The following is a 21,148-nucleotide window of genomic DNA, read 5'->3' as shown; positions in this document are numbered from 1 at the left end:
CAGTAGAAAGCAATGCTATGAAAGAAAATTTTAGACTAATTACAAATAGAGATTTTAGAATTTTACCGGCTATCTCATGATATTGTTACATTGTGTAAAAATATGATTCATAGCAAATTCGACTCAATTACAACTAGAAAAAGTGAAGTTATTAGAGTAGAATGTTTTGGATATGAAAAAATAGTCGGCTTACTACTATGTAATTATATTATATAAAAGAATTTCTCACTAAAATACTCCATTTATTTTCAAATCCAAAATATTCTCCTCTCACATCATTGATTCCACTTTTTTCAAATTAAGCCAGATTCAGTGTTCCTTTTATGCAACATAACAATTTTATCAAGTAACCACCCAGTAAAATAAAAAATAAGTTATTTTAGAACAGCCATATTGTACAAACAACATTACACAACATTAGCCATTCATTACTATACTCACGTGCACAATGCACATACCTAACAAAACGTCAAATGGACGAGGGGCATTGTGTGTTTTCACAGACAGCAGATCAAATAAATGAGTTACACCTCAAAAATACTAATGTGGAAAGGAGATCCTCAGATATGTTAAAGCGGCATGGCCGTAGAATGAATCCACATCTACTGAATACACGTTCCACTAGTGCACTAGATGCAGGAATTGAAAAGCATTTTTGAACCACACTAAAGAGCATTGAATACTCATTCTTTCTAGTCGCCCAAAAATGCAAAGAATCATCGCCTTCAAATCTACACATGAGCTTATCAGTCTCTTGACCATCTGAGTCATTTCATTGGCTCTAATTGAACTTTGCTTCAATTGTTTGCTTGTATAATTGAAAAGTCTTGAGTACTTTAATTGTGGAGGATCTATTACCTCTTCATCACTGGACGATTTTGTACAATGCATTATTGCTACTATGATGTATCATTTTCTGTTGTTTTTACGGCGGCATATCTGATATCAGACAAGTGCAACGAAAGCAGTGGTGACAAATAGCGATGTCGGCAGAATTCGTCGCATGCGTTGATCTAGCCATTACGATTCGCAAATTTCCTAATCTTCAAGTCATATAAAATAAGCCGAGTCAATGACTTGGGTCGAGTCATGCGTAATGACTCGAGTACAAGTCGAGTCAATCCAAATATTGACTCGAGTCGAGTCGAGTCATTTTCCCATTTCAAGAAAATGACTCGAGTCAAGTCGAGTCATAAAAAAATCGTAACTCGAGTCTGACTCGAGTCGAGTCATGACTCGAGTCATTACAACCCTGGTCGAAAGTGATAGTGCGACGGTCGATATTTACGTTATACTTTGTGCACCTACGCCTCTTGCATACAGCAGTTTGGATTGATGTTTATGCGTCTGTGATAACTACCTTTCAGGATTGTGATGTGACATATGATTATATTCGACATGTTCTGCCTGGGGGTACTATATACGTGGAAGTGCTGCTTGGTATAAATCTGGATATTCTCTGTTACATTGTTTTCAGCTGCTGGAAATCTTGCTGATTCTTTTGGTGTTACTATGATTGCAGGAAATGTGTAATATCGATTGTACTTAAATTTAACTTCAAACACCGCGTCGATTAGCTCTGAAAACTGTCATGCAGGACGCCGGGAGCATCGATGGACAAGTTGAACAATATTTAGCTTCTGCTGAGGACCGAAACGAAGCTACAGGTATGATGCATATCAAGGATCTCAACTTGATCATAGTTTGTATGTTTTATTGACACAACAACAGCGGCGCTCATCGTCTATTAAGGTCATGTGCGCCACGACAGTAACGTGTGTAATATTCAACGTCTTTGATTTACGTCTTCCGGGCGACAATTCACACTCGCATTCTTTCCCCATCGGTCTCCCTCGTTTTTCATGCACCCGTGTCTTCGTCTCCACTCTCGACTTTTCGGCTCCCTTCACCTTCACTCTGGGCTTTTCATACATTGCAATCGCAGTGAGGTTAGCGATTAGGTCATTGTTCATCCAATGCTTGAAAATGATATTGATAAGGTAGTGGTTTATTTTGCTCTGTACAAGATAATTTCATTGTACAAAGTATTTCCATAATATTTTACGACTACAGGACTATTCCGCACGAGACATCTCTGTGCCAGGGTTGCATTTAAAACAAAAATCAATTTAAAACAAACATGTTTAAAACAAAGCCCTTATTTAAACATGTTTTTTATTGTTTTTTTTTTGTTTTTTTGTTTTTTAAAGCCATGACGTCACGAAAATTCAATTGACTAAATTTATGTGCTATTGCTGTTGAATCGACTATTTTGCGGGTTCTAACCATCCCATATCGATATACGTCGGCTATATCGGGTGGTAATTGTCAGTAGGCTTATACAACAATGTTTTTTGGAGTGTATTTACACAATTATGGCATTATTTTACAACTTAAAAAACACAATAAAAAATGCCTTTGTTTTAAACCAGCGGTTCTCAACCTTTTTGGACATACGCCCCCCTAGGCGATGGTCGAAAAAATTGCGCCCCCTGACCCCCTGCACTTATCGTCATGTTAAAAAGAGCACATCATCTAATACAGAGGTGGGCAACGATTTTACTAATCATGGCCGCATTTCGATTAGTTATGTAGCCTAAGGGTGCATTCCAGGGCATAGCCGCAATGAACTATCCGGACGCAAAATACATATGTTAAGCTGTCCATATCCATTCCCGGTGAACTACCGACTATTCTACTTTTCACAACGGCCTATTGTACACACCGAAATCGCGAGTGGCAATGTTATGAATAGTTGCTGGGATTGCATATTGTCGCGCGGGTCGCGAAAATTTTTCATAGCCACGAATGAATTCCGTAATTACTATTGTAGCAGTATCATATATTAATACCAAATATTTATCATTTCTCAGCCCATGTTGTCAGATTCACCGGTTGAGTAGATGGAAGGAGTGCATTCGAAAATTTAGGGCAAGTTATAAATGCTAATGCATTTTCGGGTGGGCCAATTGTTATTAGTCACTTTGATGAATGCTGTTATTTCTTGACTATTCTCATTCCGGCTCAGATCGAGAAGGGCGCTTCTGTAATAAAATCGAAAAATAAAGTCGTGTTGAATTGCCCGAAGAAAATTTCAAGATTAATTAAAATCTTTCAAAAATTCGGGAGTGAATTCGTAATTTCAATTTGCATGTCTACGGCCGCCAACACATACTAATTGAATTAGGCGTTGGCGGCCGCACAAATTCCCTTTTACGGCCACATGCGGCCGTATGGGTGCAGGTTGCCCAGCCCTGATCTAATAGTATACATAAGGTATATCTTACGCCAAATTGGAATCCGCATTCCATTTGTTGAGTCTTTTACATTTCTGACAAATCTCCCCAAACTTAGGGTTCGCTGACAACAACTTTTGTTAGGGAACCTTTTTTAAAAATCCCACCATAGGTTAGTAGACATATGTCTGCACTATCACTACACCAATATTGAAACGGATATTTCGAGAGCCTTTTGACTTTTCGGGAGTTTTAGGACGGGCGGTGAAAATCTTTATAGCTCTTTAAGTTTTTGCACCGTTGGGGTGTATGCCCATAGCTCATGGTTCAACATAAAGACCATATTCGGAAATTTTCTGCCCTTTTCAACAATATGTGGTCATGGGTCTGGTATCTACTGTTCGGGATTTATAATCACAAACGTGAATGCGCTTAAAATTCATTTCTAAAGAGAAGTGCCCCCTTGAAAGCTACATTAGGGAATAGTGGTTACGTCTAAAGCGGCCCAAGCCCGCTTCTAAAAACTGGGAAAGAGAATTCTTGCAGACTACCTTCAGACGCATGGATGAATAGTGAATACCCGTCAGACAATGATATGTCTTGAATTCTGCTGGTCATAGGCCATTACAGATCGTCTGTCCTCTATGTGAAGAGTAAATTCCGACACAAATTTTCTGACATCAAAGTAACGGCCCATAGTCAAGTATAAATTCCTATATTAACAATATTACTCAGCGTATAATCCCCTCAAACTTGTGCATTAAGTGTTGGAAGGTATGAAGACTGACGAGCTATCACATAACGACTTATATAGTATGTTTTAGTAATGATATGAACTTCAGTTTATTGCAATGTATAGCGCTCGCCAATCTGCGTCTGTCAATACTAAAATAACCTATATATAATCTATAGAGGTATAAGCCCAATTTGCGCATTGTGCATGCTTTTGAATTAGCTGGATGGTAGGATCCAGAGGTAGGCTAGCTGACTTTAATTTTACGTTATTATTAATCGAGTGTTCTCATGCGGCTCCATAAGTACTCTGAAGTTCGAAATGCGGCTTGGGAACCACCGATATAAATGATTTCAGTGTGTTTCCCGACCACCAGGAAACTTCTGCGACTGGTTCATGGAATCTCTATAATGTTCCATGAACAGCGGTATAAAAGCATTTGTCTATAGATCAGATAAGTATTACTATTTGTCGTCTATATGCGGTCCTTCTTTACAGATCATCCTGCATGCACCAGACATGGGGTAATCGCGATTAGTAATCGTAATCGATTACGACGATTACAGCATTTTCGAGTAATCGTAATCGCAATCGATTACATTCGAGAAAATTCCGAAGTAATCGTAATCGTAATCGATTACTTTCCATATTTAATCGATTTCTTTGTGAAAGAACGATTACTTTTATTTGTACAGGACTATGACATAAATTGAGCATTCGTGAACAAGGAAGAGGTATTATACCAGTTAGTGATGGCACAAACGTCAGATTTTCAAATTACGTCAGAAGTGGCCTATTAGCTTTGCTCGTCATTGCGTAAGAAGTATCCAGCTATCCACATTTAGCGAATAGATATTCGATGTACATTAGTGTGATTGTAACGGCACTCACCGTCCTGTATATCAGGTTATCAATACATTCCACACGCCGCTACCTTGTAGCAGGATAATTGCTGCTTGGCGACCAGTAGGCCTATGTTGTAGGCGAATGTACAACCGAGAAAGGTTTGAAAATTCGTAGCCTACTCGTCGAATAAAACATTACGGTTTCCACGACGAAGCATTAAAAATCAACAGCTGCTGATATATCATAACTAGGGCGTTTTTTTTTGACATGTCAAAATTTGTCAAAATTTTGTCAAAATTGTAGCGTTAGGTCAAAATTTGTCAAAATTTTTCATAAAGTCAAAATTTTTTTGACGTCTGCATTATGTTTGTATCGTAGATTTGGCACTGTCCGTGAACTTATCATTTGATATTTTACAGGTTTTAGCCTATTTTATAGGCCTACCGTTGTGAACGGCTAATTGTCTGCTCATTGTGAATCACAAACGGTCAAATAAAACAAATTTGTAGACATGGTGTTATGGTCAACGTATCTCAATATCCTAACTGAAGAAAGACTTCTTGGGCATTGCATCATTCTTATATTAAGAAGCGCATGATGAAAAATTGTGATATAGACAACATTGTCAGAATAAAGCAACACGTACGGTGTGTCACCAGCACCAGCAGTGTACGCACAACTTGAGTGTTGTCAGCCAACAACTGCTGCTGTTGAACGTCCTTGGCAAGCTTCTTAGTAAGGACATGCACTTTCTACCCAAGAATGTAGGAAAGAATCTCTCGTTGTACTACAAAATTTTTCAATTATTTTTACCATAATACATATTGTAACCACTGGAATTCTTCATGGGGCAAGATTTCGTTAAAATATTGTTTTTTTTCATGTAAAAAGATGCATGTTTCTAAGTCAAAAACGTTTTTTCAGGCCAAACTACTTCGTTAGGACAGTCAGTTCCAACCAGAAATGAAGATAACTAGTACAATTTTAACATTATGTGTGAAAACACCTAATTTGCATACGTTAGGTCAAAATTTGGTCAAAATTCAGTTTGTTTAGGTCACAAAAAGTCAAAATTTTGATTTTTTAGGTCAAAATTTTCTTTTTTTAGGTAAAAAAAACCGCCCTAATCATAACCGAGCCGTCTCTCGTAATGGCCGCTTGCATTACATTATCTGTATTAAGTTGAAGGCAGAACTTCATGTTCACTTTCTCTTTATTCTCATATTATTCTGCATGAAACGGGCGCCAATCGTTATTTCACAATATTTACTCAACATGTGGACCTGCCGCCATAGCCATCGGCTTATATACGGCTTATATGTTAGCTTGGCTTGTAGCTAGAATCAGGACTAAAAAGCAAATCTTCCCCACTCCAAACGTTGGTCTTGGGCCCCATAGGGTAGTAAATTTTCAAGTTGAAGATTTAATTTCGTCAATAATATTGGTAATTGCATTATATTACTATTCATTTTTAATCCTCTCTCAGCCCCCCGATGGCCAGATTTACCTGAAGAGATGGGAGCACGTAATTCATGATTATAACATCTGGTATCTCGTAATAATTACTTTAGGGTATGTTGTTAATTCGTGACCTCCGGTCTGTTCTATAATCAAAAGATATTGTTGTGGCCAAAACGTAGCAGACTAAAAGAAATACTTGCGTGAGACGCACACACTAATTGCCGCATGTCTTTATTGCTCTGTGAGTGCCGGGTGGCATTTGCATTGTGGCCTCAGATTGGAAGGACCAGACTATTAGCCACGCCCACTCAGCGCGGCTATATTGACAATGGACACATACCCCTAGTTTCGGCCAATGTCTTTCATTAGTAGCACAGCACTTCGTGGATTCGCATGTTGGCCGAAACTGCGTATGTCTTTTGGTGTGTGTGGCGCGGTATTGACTGGCACCTAAATGTCTGTTACTATAAATTATGCATACTTTTTTTTCTTGAGGAAGATACGCAGGCTATGTATTTCAAAATCCAGCTATCTAGAGACATTTAAATCGCGATGCTCGTACACAATTTTCAAGTTCATGTAATCTCTCGAAAATAGTCTATAATTTGCGTTGGTTTACGAAACACATTTGAGTCCCCTTCGACCTCGCTCCCCACCCTATTAGGAGATTTGGGGTGCGGCAGTTGTGGACCTGGCAAGAATGCAAATGGGCAAGAATGCAAGAATGCAAATCGTCCAATATAAAATGGCAATGGGTACTTCATGACGTAACAAGAAAATGTCGCATCTTAGTTGTTATCTCATCAGGCCTTTTCAGCGCAATCCATATATTGTCTTCCAATATAACTTATAAGACGCAAAATCAATGTAATCGTGAGTAATCGTGATTACTTTTCGATGTAATCGTAATCGTAATCGACTACTTCCTGATTTTGCTGTAATCGTAATCGTAATCGTAATCGCGTCATTCAGAAGTAATCGTAATCGCAATCGATTACATTCACGAAGTAATCACCCCATGTCTGGCATGCACCCTCATATTTGTCTATGACATTACAATCGACAACCGCGTGTCACGCGTTTTGATAGTCCCATTTTATTATACTGCACATGTTCATCCAGGGCTTGAAAATTCCGACCTTAATTGGTGCATTTTGGTGATCAGTTTCATTCCAAATATGAATAAATGAAGACAATATTACGTTAATGTTGAAGTAGGCCTATTGTGCAAACGGATTCAAGAGAGTCCCTTACCATTCATAAATGGATATATCTGCTCACTTTTAGTTATCCTCTAACAAAATTCGCTTAGATTATATCACTGATAGCTAGTATTTCTGTTAAGGTTTGCTTGCCGTGGGTACAGACATCCGTCAAAAGTTCGTCGGAAGTCAGGTTCATGCAGTTGCGAGAGATCAGTATTACATTGAAAGGGCTTTCCTTATATCACCATCAACTGTTGATGTTCAAAATGGTAGGTGCTTCTGATACTGTCTGGTCAACAAATACAAGACAATGCTCCCAAATCCAGCCTATATTTTTCAGGTGCCCCACTCCCAACAGCCATCATTGACCAATTACCTCAATAATATATTTCACATAAAAAAATTATAGGCCTACTCCTCATCGATAAGAGATATTACGGTACTCTAATCGCTTTCTGTTGAACGATATAATGGATCATGAATTCTAGTTCATAATATCAGGATATGCCTGGTGTAGGAAATTGTCCTGTCATATTTATGCTATGGATGATATTTTTCTGCATGTATTTTATACAATTCACTCCTGTTGAATACAGCATGGAATCAAAGCAATATGAATACAAAGGGACGTTCGGAAAATGAAGAAACGAGGAGACGTTTCAAAGATTTATCGGGAAAAATTGGTTTGATGGACATTGGTACGAGTACTTTTCTACTTTCTTGTTCATTTCCTTGTGTTATTGATCTTCATATTCTTCTGGGCTTCAACGACCTAAAATAATTATTTTATATGTCTATGACAGCTATGACCTTACATTAGATTGGGATCTTAAACACGCGTCCCGCGAGATCATTTTGTACGGCCCGCGTCGGCAATCTGGATTTTGAAGTATTTGGAAATTTTTAACTGCCACATATTTTTTTTAAGATTTGAGAACATAAAATTCGCTCTAAAACGACTCCAAAAACCTGAAATCACTCATTAATCTTTACTCACTTTCAAAAGTTATCATGCGGTGCCAGATCAGCTATTACGTCACATTACCTGTTTATGATGGTACAACTTTGAAAATTGGGATTTGGACTTGGGCCTGACCTTTTGTAGAATCACTCGATGTCAGGCGGAATGGGTGATAAAATAAAAATGAACGGAGTTGAGTTGGGTCAAACGTTACAATCGGAGAAGGACTAATGACTCGGAACGCCGTGAATTGGTACTGCCATGGGCGCAACAAACTATCAGGCTGTTATGGGGAATAGTAATATATCAAGAGGTCGTAGCTTGCGTTGCGTTGCGTTGCGTATTTAGCTATCCAAGCACGTTGGTATGGCAATGGCAACCTTTGGCATTCTTCTGCCCCTTGATGTATAGTTCGTTGCATCCTACGTCATCGTGGGTCTCTTTATCCATGATATTAATACCGATTAAAGGTGGCGAGTAATGTAGTGGTACGCTCCACAGTTGTAACACCGATGGATTCTTGGGCGAGTGAAAAGTTGTATTTACTACGGCACATTAATCATTATATTCAAGCCGTTATTGATCTGTTCCAATATTTGAAGGTATATCTAACGCTAATTTAATTTGACTTTGGCAATGGCATGATTATTAGCCCTGTTATCAGGAGTATGCCCGAAACCTGGATTAGGTTGTGCTGCTCCTATGCTCTAATATCAGAACGATAATTGTTAATTTCTTAAAATTCTACCTATAAATGGAGCTCGTCAAATGTCCGCTAACTGTTATTAATATTACGTTAAAACGCGACAGCCTTTATGGCGTCATGATGCATTTGTAAGTTCGCATGGTGTCTATAACTAAATATTTTGACATACTATGCCAAGTACAACAACAATCCTATTCAAATATATAAAAATGTCATTTTTTTCGTGCCCGACGTGAATTCACAATAGTATATCATTATTTCACGATATGTGTGGAATGCCAGTCTGCAAAGTCCCGCCAAATAAATTGTACTTGGAAATACATTGAATACCCCAATTATTGGTGATGCCGACTGCAGCGCCATCAAAAACCAGGAAATCGGCCCGCGAGCACATTTGAGTTTGAGACCCCTGCATTAGATGAAAGACTAATTAAATGAGATCAAAAAGTTACCGGTCATGTTATTTCTGTTTCGGAATACTACTACCACTGTAATGTCAACTGGAATTCTGGATTTGCCTTTGAACAACATGCCGTTGTTGGCCCATGATTTGACGTTTTACTGGAAATTATCCGATGTAGCGATATCCATTATTCCATTGATACACACAGATTTGTCTTAGCGATTCGGAGTTGCTCTTTATGGAATCCATATGCTCTCACATTCTGCTTAGCCTATTACGAATTCTCAAATTATCGGCTCACCACTTTTGGTCATTTTAGGAGTACAGAACTTCATAGTACACTTGGATAATACACTCATATTGTTTGTTATTCACCCGAAGATTTTTATGCTGGGGGACACTTTTCAGGGCTTAACGTCAGCCATACTACGCAGATTGGCCTTGAAATTGTGGTCACCGAGTATGACGTAACACTGTCGGGAACTTCAAATTGGCGAATATAAGAAAATTAAAATATACATGAATGATACAAATTGAAGTCAGTGGCACTGCTCTCTATATATGAAGTGGTCTCAAATTAAAGACGATAAAAGGCGAGAAGATTTGTCAGCAGCCATTTTCTTCAAAAACCCACCGTATTAGGAGTGCAGCTTGCCACGAAATGGACCATTGCATTTTAGCTGTTCATATCCTTGACATCGATATCACTCATTATTCCGCGTAATCACGGTGCTAGTCGATGTTCGGTTGTATGCTATACCGGTGCATGATGACTGATGAGTGACTTCTGATATGAAAGCTCTAGGGATTATCGGAAATTCTCAAGGACAAACAGCGAATCAACCACGGCTTTTGCTCCCTGACTTGAATTCGGACTTTTCCTTGTATTAAATTTAAAATCACTCGTTTTGATTCCAGTGAATACTATAAAAGTGAGACTTGCTCGTCACTCGGAATCTTGTGACTTGCTTACACCGCTGTTCGTGTTACATAAATCTCCATTCAGTTGTTATATCAGATCAGAAGGCATTTGTAAGGGCAGCCCTGTAGCGCCATAGGAGCTCTCGGTCGGCCAATATGGTGATTGAGTGAATATACATATATACATCTATGTGTCGCAAGTTGCAATAAAAGTCTGTGCTCTTAAATGCAATGAAAGCAAAGTTAAAGATGCATCCATAATTTCTACGTTTGCCATCGTTTCGGTGCAGCCTGAATACGGTATCCTCCATAAGAAAATTACTGCTGCCAAATAGTTCACACGAGCCTATCTTTAATTTCGGTCCGCACAAAATTTAAATACTAAGCCCTTTTAAAGAGCGCCTTTCAAATGATTAGCAAATTCGTTTTGCTTTCGAATTGTAATCATTATGTGCTCGAGTACATGAACGCGAAAGTAGAGAACATATCCTTGCGCTAATTAATAGAAAAGATAGGATGTTCAAGCAAATGTTTACGATACAAGAGTTATCCAGCTGATTGGATTCGGTAATTGATTATTTTGCCTATAGCATTTAACATGTATGGTGCATGGTACATGGTGGAACATTCTGACCCATGCACAATTTTAAATGCTAGCTTCTGCTCGGTGCTTCTCATCCTGTGCTTATCTGGAAAACATTTACGCTATCTGCAAGCTTCGGAAGCCCCACAAGTTTTGCTGAATCATAATAAATCCACCCCAATACACCTCTAATACTTTATAATTGAATACTGATGCACAGCATGCAGCAACATTGTGTTGAAAGAACAAAACAAAACCAGTAAAGTACAATTTAAACACAAAACGTAAACATCATCATGAATATTCATTGCAAATCAGTGTGCCTTACGCTGATGTCTTTTAGATACCAGTTCAGACATGGGATGCTTTCCCTTGGCAACAGCCATTCTATTATTTAGTCGAAACGCAATAACGTGATACCAATTGTTTAATTGAATAAAAGCTTATAAATATATTGGAGATAAAATTGGCGTCTCAGAATGACCCGTCATGTTCTGCGTATGCCACTGCATTAGACGTGCACGTATACATACCCCCACAGTAGTTAAAATTCCAGTACTGATCGGGTCAATTTGTCTGCAACCGATGATGAACAAGTCGGGCGTATCATCACAAACCACTTTTGTGAGTGACCTCCAACGGAGCATCTGAGACTGGCTCACGGAACCCCTACTGTTTCATGCCTTTTAAAAACAAATGTATTAGTACATTAACTGGCAGCGGGTCCGATTAGGGAATTCATCTTTTTAGGTGAACAGAAAGACCACGGAGAGTCTCTGCAAATGAACGTGAACTGTGTGAGGAGTCCTCCGGATGGCACAGGTAAAATAAATTAATCGGCATGTATGTGATATTTTTACTTCTGTGGACCATTATGTCGTTACCAATGTAATTGACCGCGATATTCTGTTATTATTGGAGCAAAATATTAACTTGTTTTCCTGATATTTTCCTCGGTATCTAAATTAGGAGATATTATATATTCATTTTAAAAAATGCATTGTGAAGCACCACCAAACCACTTTACTTACAAGTCACATGGCTTCCAGAATTTGAAAATACGGGTTAAGTTTTACTATAGATGCATGAGTGACATTTTCCATTGAAAGACACAGTAATACAAGGTGTGATGAAGTGTTTACCAAGCATAATTTTTTAGAACAACATAATTCTAGTAATAGAGCTCCAACTTGATGCCATGATTTTTAAGAAGTAAAAGTAGGTATTTTGACTTCAAAAATTGCCAAAGTACACGTAGAACTATAAACTAAAATATAAAAGTAGTGGACGTTGGCAAAACATACATGCGTATACTTGGAAACTTGTTACTTGTTACTTGTGGGGTTCCATTTTATTGGAAAGTTTCATTTCAATCGTATAGGGGGGTGCACTATGGACAAGCCATTGCCGCAGAAGACCCCGGCTTGTTTCTTAGCAGTAGCAAGTTTTGCATTGTCGTCTCTCTTGCTATTGCGTCTTTGCATTGAAAATCCCAGAAAAATATTGTATGAATGGCGAATGAAAAGAGCAAGAAAAGTGTGTAACATTGAAGTATATCAGAAAATCAAGATCTTGTTTATTCGGGCATTGGGTCGAGGCGGGTGTTAAATTGAGATACCTAACTTGGTTGTTTCGACATCCTCCGATCTGCTTATAACATCGTATTGTGTCTTTCATGTCGCATTGCGAGAAAATGGTCACTGCCGTCATATAAAATAATTAAGGAAGCTAATGACTGATGAAATGCTCAATACCGGAAATGAGGCCGTGTAGTTGAGGCTTGGTCGAAAGTGATGAAATTTTTCGTCACCGCTATCAGGGACATAGGTCTAATCTCACGGCTCGCTGCAATTGGGTTACGTCATACTTTTCATACGGCCAAAGACAATTTTACGGTAAGTTTTGACCGGCTTGCCGAGCGCTAAATTTGACTATACGGGGGTATCACTCAGAAGCTGCCGCTGTACTCACTGCAAAAATATCAATTTTATCACGCTCATGGCTCTGAAACCCCTTACAATTAGCCTCGAATTTTGCATTGTCACGGAGTTTGGCATTGTGGCGTCACAATGATGTCTGGCAAAACTATGCTGGAGGAGCAAGTTACACACTATGGTGTAACAAAGAATTTACATGCTTTTTTGTCACAATAAAACATATTATATAGAACATATTTCTCTAGGATAAAACATTTTGTCTTGTGACTAGGGCTGGGCAAAATCGAGTACCTGAGTGATTCGATTCTGAATCACGTAATATGCTTCGAGTCGAGTCGAGTAATCGAGTATCAGTCATTATGACGTCATAAAAGAATGTAATATGTCAAAGTTCAAATATGTATATTTTATGTAACAACCAAGAATATAATGCCTGTTATCCATCTCATAAAAGATAGTTTGGTATTTTTCGACCATACCGATTTCATTGCACCAGGTGACAATGTTGTGGGATGATCATGACTTCGGAAATGTGCTATTTCCAGTAACATATGTAGCTTTGTACTATATGTATCGTACGCCACGATACGAGCAATCAAGGTTTCAGGGCTTCCACAGTGAAAATTAGTATCGAAACTATAATTCTCGTTGATAAATTAACTGTCAGTGGCAAGGAGCGTATAATTTCAGTACTTTTTACTTTATACTTTTACTACTCGACTCGAATCATTAAAATTGATACTCGATTCAGATTCAAGTACTCGAATCATTGTGCCCAGCCTTACTTATGACTTAGTGTTATTTTCCCTCTTTCGTCAGCAATATATAATTATTTGTGAATATTTGGAGCAGGACTTTCCTTTGTGGGTCCCGGAATAGTTTCAAATCAGTAAGTAAGTGAGCCACGGCTATAAAATGGTTGAAGACTACTGTTGTGTTCATCTATTGAACGGTTTTCATATTCGCCTGAGCGTATATTCGCTCACGAACGGATTATTCCGCAGTGAATTTGGTATATTAGAGTTGCTAGAGGGTGGAACTGATGTTCGCCGCGTTTTTGTAAAAATGTATTGTAACGGCTGGTGATATGTTTTCCAATTTATTATTATAAATATGGGTAGAATGTTCGATTGTAGTATTTATCTTTTAAGATGGACAGAACGAATCTGGGACTCCTTCAGAGATTAATGTGAAATTTTCGAGGAGTTCTCCCGTTGGAAAAGGTAGTTCCTATGTTCTTATTTTAAATCATCGTTCAGCATGTTGTGATATTTTACTTTCTGTAGCTAACCATTACTTTACCATAGGCGATTTACGACGACATGAATTTAAATTTTTGAGCTCTATAGGAAACCATTTCAGCTACATTTTTCCTGCATATAAATCACGAAAGGCTACTTCCAGTTTGCAGAAATGCACTATAAGCAGGCCGTGTTATTTTGGGTATTTTTCAGATATTATTTTGGCAATTTTAGCATCGTCATGAATTCATATTTATAGACTCGAATGAACCATGTAAAACGCTTCCGTCTTATGAAATGGAAGACAGAAAACATGCAATATCCACACTCTGTCATCAATCAGCCAGATTAAAATCCGAATTGAAAACGAAGTTTGAGACCAAATTTACCCGATACAAAACCGAGAGCTACTGAAATATATATCCTCAATAGTCGATGATTCACTATGCGTACAACATTACCGGCATTCACACAGGTCACAATACTTACGATAACAATTCAAAAGTGTTTCTGACACGTTTGCAAAGCAGCCATCACTACCCAACCAATCTAGCCATATGGAACAAGTAACTAAACAGATGGTGAAATAACAAGTAAACAGAAATGTCTGATCGCCCCATAACCTATTGGAGCGCACCACTGCGTTATTTCGCACCTTTAATTGGATGGGTGGAGGAACATGGATAAAGTGACCCAAGATGACCATTGACCAGCGATGTAATTACGTATATATTAGAGGGCAACATAGTGCCAATGGTTGCCATAACAAACTGCTTAGATAGTGAAATATGCTATAATAAACTACGCTACGCTACGTTTTGATACATTACCATTCCCCGTGACACGCGAATAGTTTGTAGCATCCATGGTTGTAACCAAATCACGGCGTTCTGAGTCACAAGTCCTTCTCTGATTTTAAAATTTCACCCGTGTCAACTGGACTCATTTCCATTTTGTCACCGAGTCAATCGGAGTCCGACTAATTCTACGAAAGGTCGCGCCCAAGTTGAAATCACAATTCTCAGTCACGTAGCACCTACTTATAGGATTTATCGTCGCGAAGAGACATTATGACTTAGTAGCAGATCTTTTATCGCGTGGTAACGTTTGAAAGTGATATGATAGTGAAGTTTGATCGGTAGTTTCAAGTGTTAGGAGCAATTCTGGAATGAATTTTAAATCTCCACCAAACGTAGGAGAGACTGTTTCAATGAAAGACACACTGGGACATCGTGCGGCGCAGTTACAACACATTTATCAGGACTTTCCTCTTAGTTCATATGCGTTTCTGCAATAGGTTGCATACAATGTTTTACAGAACATAGTGCATTTCTTGAAACCTGATTTTGGTATTTGAGTGAAACCTTCGTATTGAGTATTGTGTGTCCGGAGCAGTTCAAACTGATAAAACTACCGACCCAGAGAAACAGTCAGCAGAAGGGCACAACCTTGCTCTAGAAACTCGGAACTGCTCTTTCAGGAATCCATATCATGTCGCGTTGTGTTCGGCCAATCACGAATTCCAATATTTTGATTTTGCAATGTTGGTACATTTACGAGTACAGAACATCACATTGAACTTGAATAATGAAGTCACATTGTATTATTCACCCGAAGCTGCTAAAGCTGTCACTTTTCGAGGATTAATGTCGGCAATAAAACGCAGATTCAAATAGAAACGAATACGAGATATTAATCAAATTGACGAATAGGCTAAAAATAGAGGTGAGAGATTTTCAAATGAAAAAGGAATTCCCATGCCGACATGAGCTGGGTTGACGAACTGCAATCATTGTGAACTTTTAAACAGAAAAATGAAGTATGATCGGTTTTTACGACCCTCATCCAAAGTAAAGAACATAGCATGACGGCAATTAGCACACATGTCGACTGTTCAATCAGACTGTTACCAATAGACCCAGTTTTGCGCTATGACCTGATTATATTCACTCCATGGTGGATTATTTTGCGAACAATTTGATTTGTAAGACATGGTGGATGGCGGAACATACATTATGCTTTTACCGCTTGGCGATCCATTTTCAATTTAATATTATAGTAGGAAATTCATTTTAAGATGCACAGAAATCCGCAGAAAATTCTTCGGAGACCGATGTAAACTCCTTAAAGAATCCTCCTGATGGGAAAGGTAGTTCTTGATCTAAATAATTATTTATTCAAAACGTATTTGAGATTTTGCTTTATGTAGCCAATCATTACTATACTAAGATATCGATTTTAATAATGAAGGCCAATAGTAACAAATTATGGACATTTGCTGCAGTATCAAAATCAAGAGGGAAAATTGTCATCTGAAAAAAATGAAGGGTATAAAGCACGATCAAAACCACTTCACGTGCAAGTTGACTGACTTCAGTTATTCTTCATAATCAAATGGAGCAGTGACTTTGCCAACTGACAGGCACAGTTAGGCAACGTTTGACATATTTAGGACAAGTTGGCCAAGATATGCTTCTACGCCGGATGCGTTGCGACAATATATCCAGTTATTTACTCGGCACATTGCTTGTAGTAATACAGTGTAGCCTTCGAGTAATGGTTTGGAAGAAGTACAGAGTAAGTAGTTTCACATCAAATTGCTGAAATAGTAGTGAAAAGAATCTAAAACGCACCAGTTGAGTAAGTACTGGAAGTGGACGAAACCGACTAGAGTGCTCGGAGAAAGTAGTAGTATGACCCCCTCTGAGTCTATGAAACTACTCTATCGTGATACATTTCGCCATCATGAATGGGATTTTCTAATAATTACTCCTATCATATCACAGACTCACCGGTTTGCTACTAACGTTCAAGCAGCTTCGGACATTGAAACGCAGTACTGTTGTAGCCATTGTTTTCCAACAAACTTGTTTCTTTCAGGGTGGTCTAAACTGAATGGAAAGATTCATCTCAACTGGGAAAAACCGTTTAAAGAAGGAGGACGTGTCTTTGAGGGAAAGCAAAAACTCCCTACCGCTTGGCGGGATGTTGCAGTCAAAATCATTAACTATAATCGTAAAAACCATGATGAAATCAAACATTTGCTTACACTAGGATCCCATACGAATGTTGTTGTGATGCATGATGCCGACGTAAACATAAAGGACACCATACCTTTCATTTATATAGTCATGGAAAAGAGTTTGACAACTTTACACATATTTATCACTGAAAATCAAAACACACACCTGAAAATGCAAGATTTTGAAATACGGTTATCATATTCGCAGCAAATTGTGAAAGGTGTTGCGTTCATTCATGAAAAGGGTATTATGCATTGTGACATCAAGCCTGATAACATACTCATCTTTCCAAAGGGTAACTGTCGAATATCCGACTTCGGCCTTAGTAAGCAGCTTCCGAAAGACCAATCACGAGCTACCTTGAGCTCAGTCAATACATTCACGGAAGGATTTGAAGCCCCCGAAGTCCACGGTGTAAAACCCGAATACTCATTTCGTTCCGACTCATTTTCTATAGGAATAGTCATGAATATGCTCTTCTCATATGGGTCACATCCATACGGACCAGATAGTAAAAGACATCGAATGAACATAATAGATAATAAACCCTGCGACTTCTCCCATGTCGAGAGGTTGATGGAACCATACCCGAGGAAATCGAGGCAACTGCTGCGTCTTATTAGACGGTTGCTCAGTTACAAATCCGAAGAACGCCCCGTACCGCTTGAAATGCTTCAAGATCCTTTTTTCAGAGGTATGCTCCATTCAGTAGGGATGATGACTTGAGTAAAATTCCAGATTCGTGAGAATGCAGCAACGGGCCTATGTTTATACAAACACCAAACATTAATGTGACCTTGATTCGGTGATATTATGGAAATTTTGATCTTATCTAGCCTTCCTGCTAATGAATGAATTGGATTGAATTAAATTCGACTGATTTAATCTTTTAATTGCTACGTGACGTGATTCCGGTGTATGGTATACAGATCCATTCAGGATAAATCAAGTAGTTTAGTAGTAAAAGAAATACCTAATTATTCCATTTTTGGACTCATTGTATATTGAAACATCAAAATTGTTCCACATTTGCATTATCTCTTGTTCTTCATTTTTTTTTATATATTTAGATGCTCCAAATCAGGTGAAACATTTCAAAGGCGATCAGGTATGAAGGACTAGATATTTAAATTACCTGAGTCAGTGGTGTATGAATGCGGCGTTAGGAGGTCGTAACCCCTTTCCAAATCCTAAATTCTAATTCTGATATTATATGGTATAAATGCTGATTTATCAGTACAATAATAAAATACTTTTACTTTAATTTGTCCTACAAAAACGAAAGATGCATTAGGGGATCTATATCGGACAAATCTAATCCGTAAGGTTTTGGGAAAAGTTTATAGAATTGTAGAACAAGTCGCTGTATTGCCAACAACCAATTTCTCCATCGAATTCAGCTCGCCGCCCTCGACAAATCGGTCGCCTGGAAACCCTAATTAAGCATTGCACGGGTCGTTGATTCATCAGAAAAAAACATGGTGACACCTAGGATTGCATTTAAAATAAAAATCAATTTAAAACAAACAAGTTTAAAACAAAGCCCTTGTTTAAAACATGATTTTTATTGTTTGTTTTTTAAGCCATTACGTCACGAATATTCAATTATGACGTCATAGTGGATTGACATTGACAATCGAAAATATAGGGTAAATATAGCTTCTTTGATGAAATATCTACGTACTATAGCTGTTGAACAGATTATTTTGAGGGTTCCGACCATCCCATATCGTATACATCGGCTCTATCGGGCAGTAATTGCCTTTAGGCTTATACAACATGTTTTTTGAAAAGTATTTATACAATTATGACGTGATTTTAAGACTTAAATTGTTTTTAAAGGCCTTTGTTTAAAATGCAACCCTAGTGGCACCTGTATCACGACGCAGTTAACAAATCCACGTTGTCATCTTTCTCATCAACGAGTAATCAACTTTCACACTGACATTAACAAATTTAAATTCTAAACATAGCGATCCACGTTCCTGACGTCATGTTATCGTCGAAGAAGTTCAGAATTGAATAATAAAAATACTCAAATGATATAAATCTTCTCCGTTTGTAGAAGATGATTGAACCGTGCATCACACCGGTAGAATAATTAATGTATGGCTGTCCAGACCACGCCCCTATTGCAAAACTATTCAAAGCAGTGCTTTCTAACCACGGCTCTTAACCTCCTTATATCCAAGCTAGCCTTGCAGCTCTGACCGCTGACTAGGACAACTAGAAATTTTCAAGTGCCTTGTTTTAAACATGTTTGTTTTAAATTGAATTTTGTTTTAAATGCAACCTAGACACAGTCCATGCTCTCTCTGCTGCGAAATATTTTCCCACTTCATCCTCTAATATACATTCTGAAGCAATCATCCTTTTCTTATTTGTGTAGTCGAGGGCATGAAAGGGATCAAGCCTGTCATAACTATCTCTTTTTCTTTGCTACTGTTCTTATTGTGATCGAAACTAGAATGGTGTTCGCAGACTACAAGCTAATATTCCAGCATCGATATTTCTGTCGCAATAACTATTATGACTGTACGGTGTAAGTAATGTTATGGCGGCTTGGCAATGGATTTTTCTTCGCCACAGTGATATTCTTGTTAATGACACGGTCAAGGATGAGGCATTTTAAGGAAAATAATAAATTAGATTAGAATTAAAACTAGAGCATAGGAACATTTCAAAAATTAGACAACAATTAGAATTAGAGCTACTGGTATTCCGCTCTATTTTAGTGAAATTAGACAACTAGACCCATTAAAATTCCGCAAAAAATTAATAGCCAGATGTTGTTTGTTTCTATAAATAGTTATTTAGATCACGAATACACTCCGAATAGTCAATCGAAGTCCAAAAAATAGTGAGCAGCCCAAGTGTGGCTGCAACATTCAAAGAACTTCAAGTGGTTGACACAATGCTCTACGATCTTATTTATTGGACCTCTGTTTTATACTATAATGCCACTCTTTTGAGGGGAGTCTTGTTTCATATTTTGTACAGCATAATTGGGTATTTTATTAATATGGGTAGTGCTTCATTTGAAGGTTTAATGTTGGTGTCATCGCGTTTCTTAGAAGTAGAAATTACATGATGAATGTGTTTCATCGTTGATCATAGACGGTACGCTTCAATTTTAGGATTTGGTGGATGCTGGACATGAATTAGGTAAGAGACTGGAATTAATTGGATTAATCTGCGTGTTGTGCAGGATTTTACTTCTGGATTTATAGTGGTGGGGAATGTCAGTGCTGACAACCGCGGGCATTATCAAGAAGATCTGTTGGAAGCAGAGTCCAACAGTCTGGTCGCTTCTGGTCGTGATCTGGAAGCCGTTACATCGCAAAGTGGTAAGCAGATCTGGTTTCAAATCGGTATACTCGTAACCAGATCGAGTCATTTATATCGTGGTATATTATTGACAGGGAATTATGTTAAAATGTAGGCAATTTCCAGTGAATTAACGCTCATATATTCAAGATTCTAGTTCATAGAACTTTATTACTTTGAAATGGATTGCTCATGGTATATCATTATAACCATTACGGTAAATTGACACATCACAGGACTATCCATTCGTACGTTGCACTATTCTCTCTAACGCAGACCTTATCACTGTGCGGCCTGCGACGCGATACTGAGCGCCCCGCAACAAGTTCTTTGGAATTTAGACTATAAAATATATTTATCAATGTTAAGGCGTGAAGTCGTGAACAAAAACTACTGTATAAACTGATCCGCTTATGCGTTTACTTTGGAATCTATTTTATTTATGTTCCGTGATTCCGTAATCCAGGTTCAAAATAAAGCCGATATAGTAAATTATGCCGTAACAATTAAAGCTAATAGTCACTGTCTTCATATTCAAATTCAAATCAATATTTTTTGTTGCAAG

At 38.1% G+C, this 21,148-nt stretch overlaps 1 protein-coding gene across 2 annotated transcripts in view; it reads left to right on the top strand.

Annotated features, from left to right (window-relative positions):
* Positions 1 to 1,494: 1,494 nt before the first annotated feature.
* LOC145435801 (uncharacterized) overlaps positions 1,495 to 21,148 on the top strand; it is a 51,657-nt gene continuing 32,003 nt past the window's right edge. For both annotated transcript variants that reach the window (XM_080313073.1, XM_080313074.1), the window contains exons 1-10: positions 1,495 to 1,667; positions 7,622 to 7,750; positions 8,078 to 8,179; positions 11,806 to 11,877; positions 14,144 to 14,215; positions 16,311 to 16,382; positions 17,114 to 17,950; positions 18,327 to 18,364; positions 20,394 to 20,421; positions 20,487 to 20,603. In XM_080313073.1, coding sequence (XP_080169199.1) covers positions 1,592 to 1,667; positions 7,622 to 7,750; positions 8,078 to 8,179; positions 11,806 to 11,877; positions 14,144 to 14,215; positions 16,311 to 16,382; positions 17,114 to 17,950; positions 18,327 to 18,364; positions 20,394 to 20,421; positions 20,487 to 20,603 — 1,543 coding nt within the window. In that variant the 5' untranslated portion in view covers positions 1,495 to 1,591. The remainder of the gene's footprint in view (positions 1,668 to 7,621; positions 7,751 to 8,077; positions 8,180 to 11,805; positions 11,878 to 14,143; positions 14,216 to 16,310; positions 16,383 to 17,113; positions 17,951 to 18,326; positions 18,365 to 20,393; positions 20,422 to 20,486; positions 20,604 to 21,148) is intronic.

Source organism: Botryllus schlosseri, chromosome 3 (genome assembly GCF_051294905.1).
Source record: "Botryllus schlosseri isolate E-star chromosome 3, Bs_hap1, whole genome shotgun sequence".
Taxonomy (NCBI): domain Eukaryota; kingdom Metazoa; phylum Chordata; class Ascidiacea; order Stolidobranchia; family Styelidae; genus Botryllus; species Botryllus schlosseri.
This window is presented reverse-complemented; position numbering and strand designations above follow the sequence as displayed.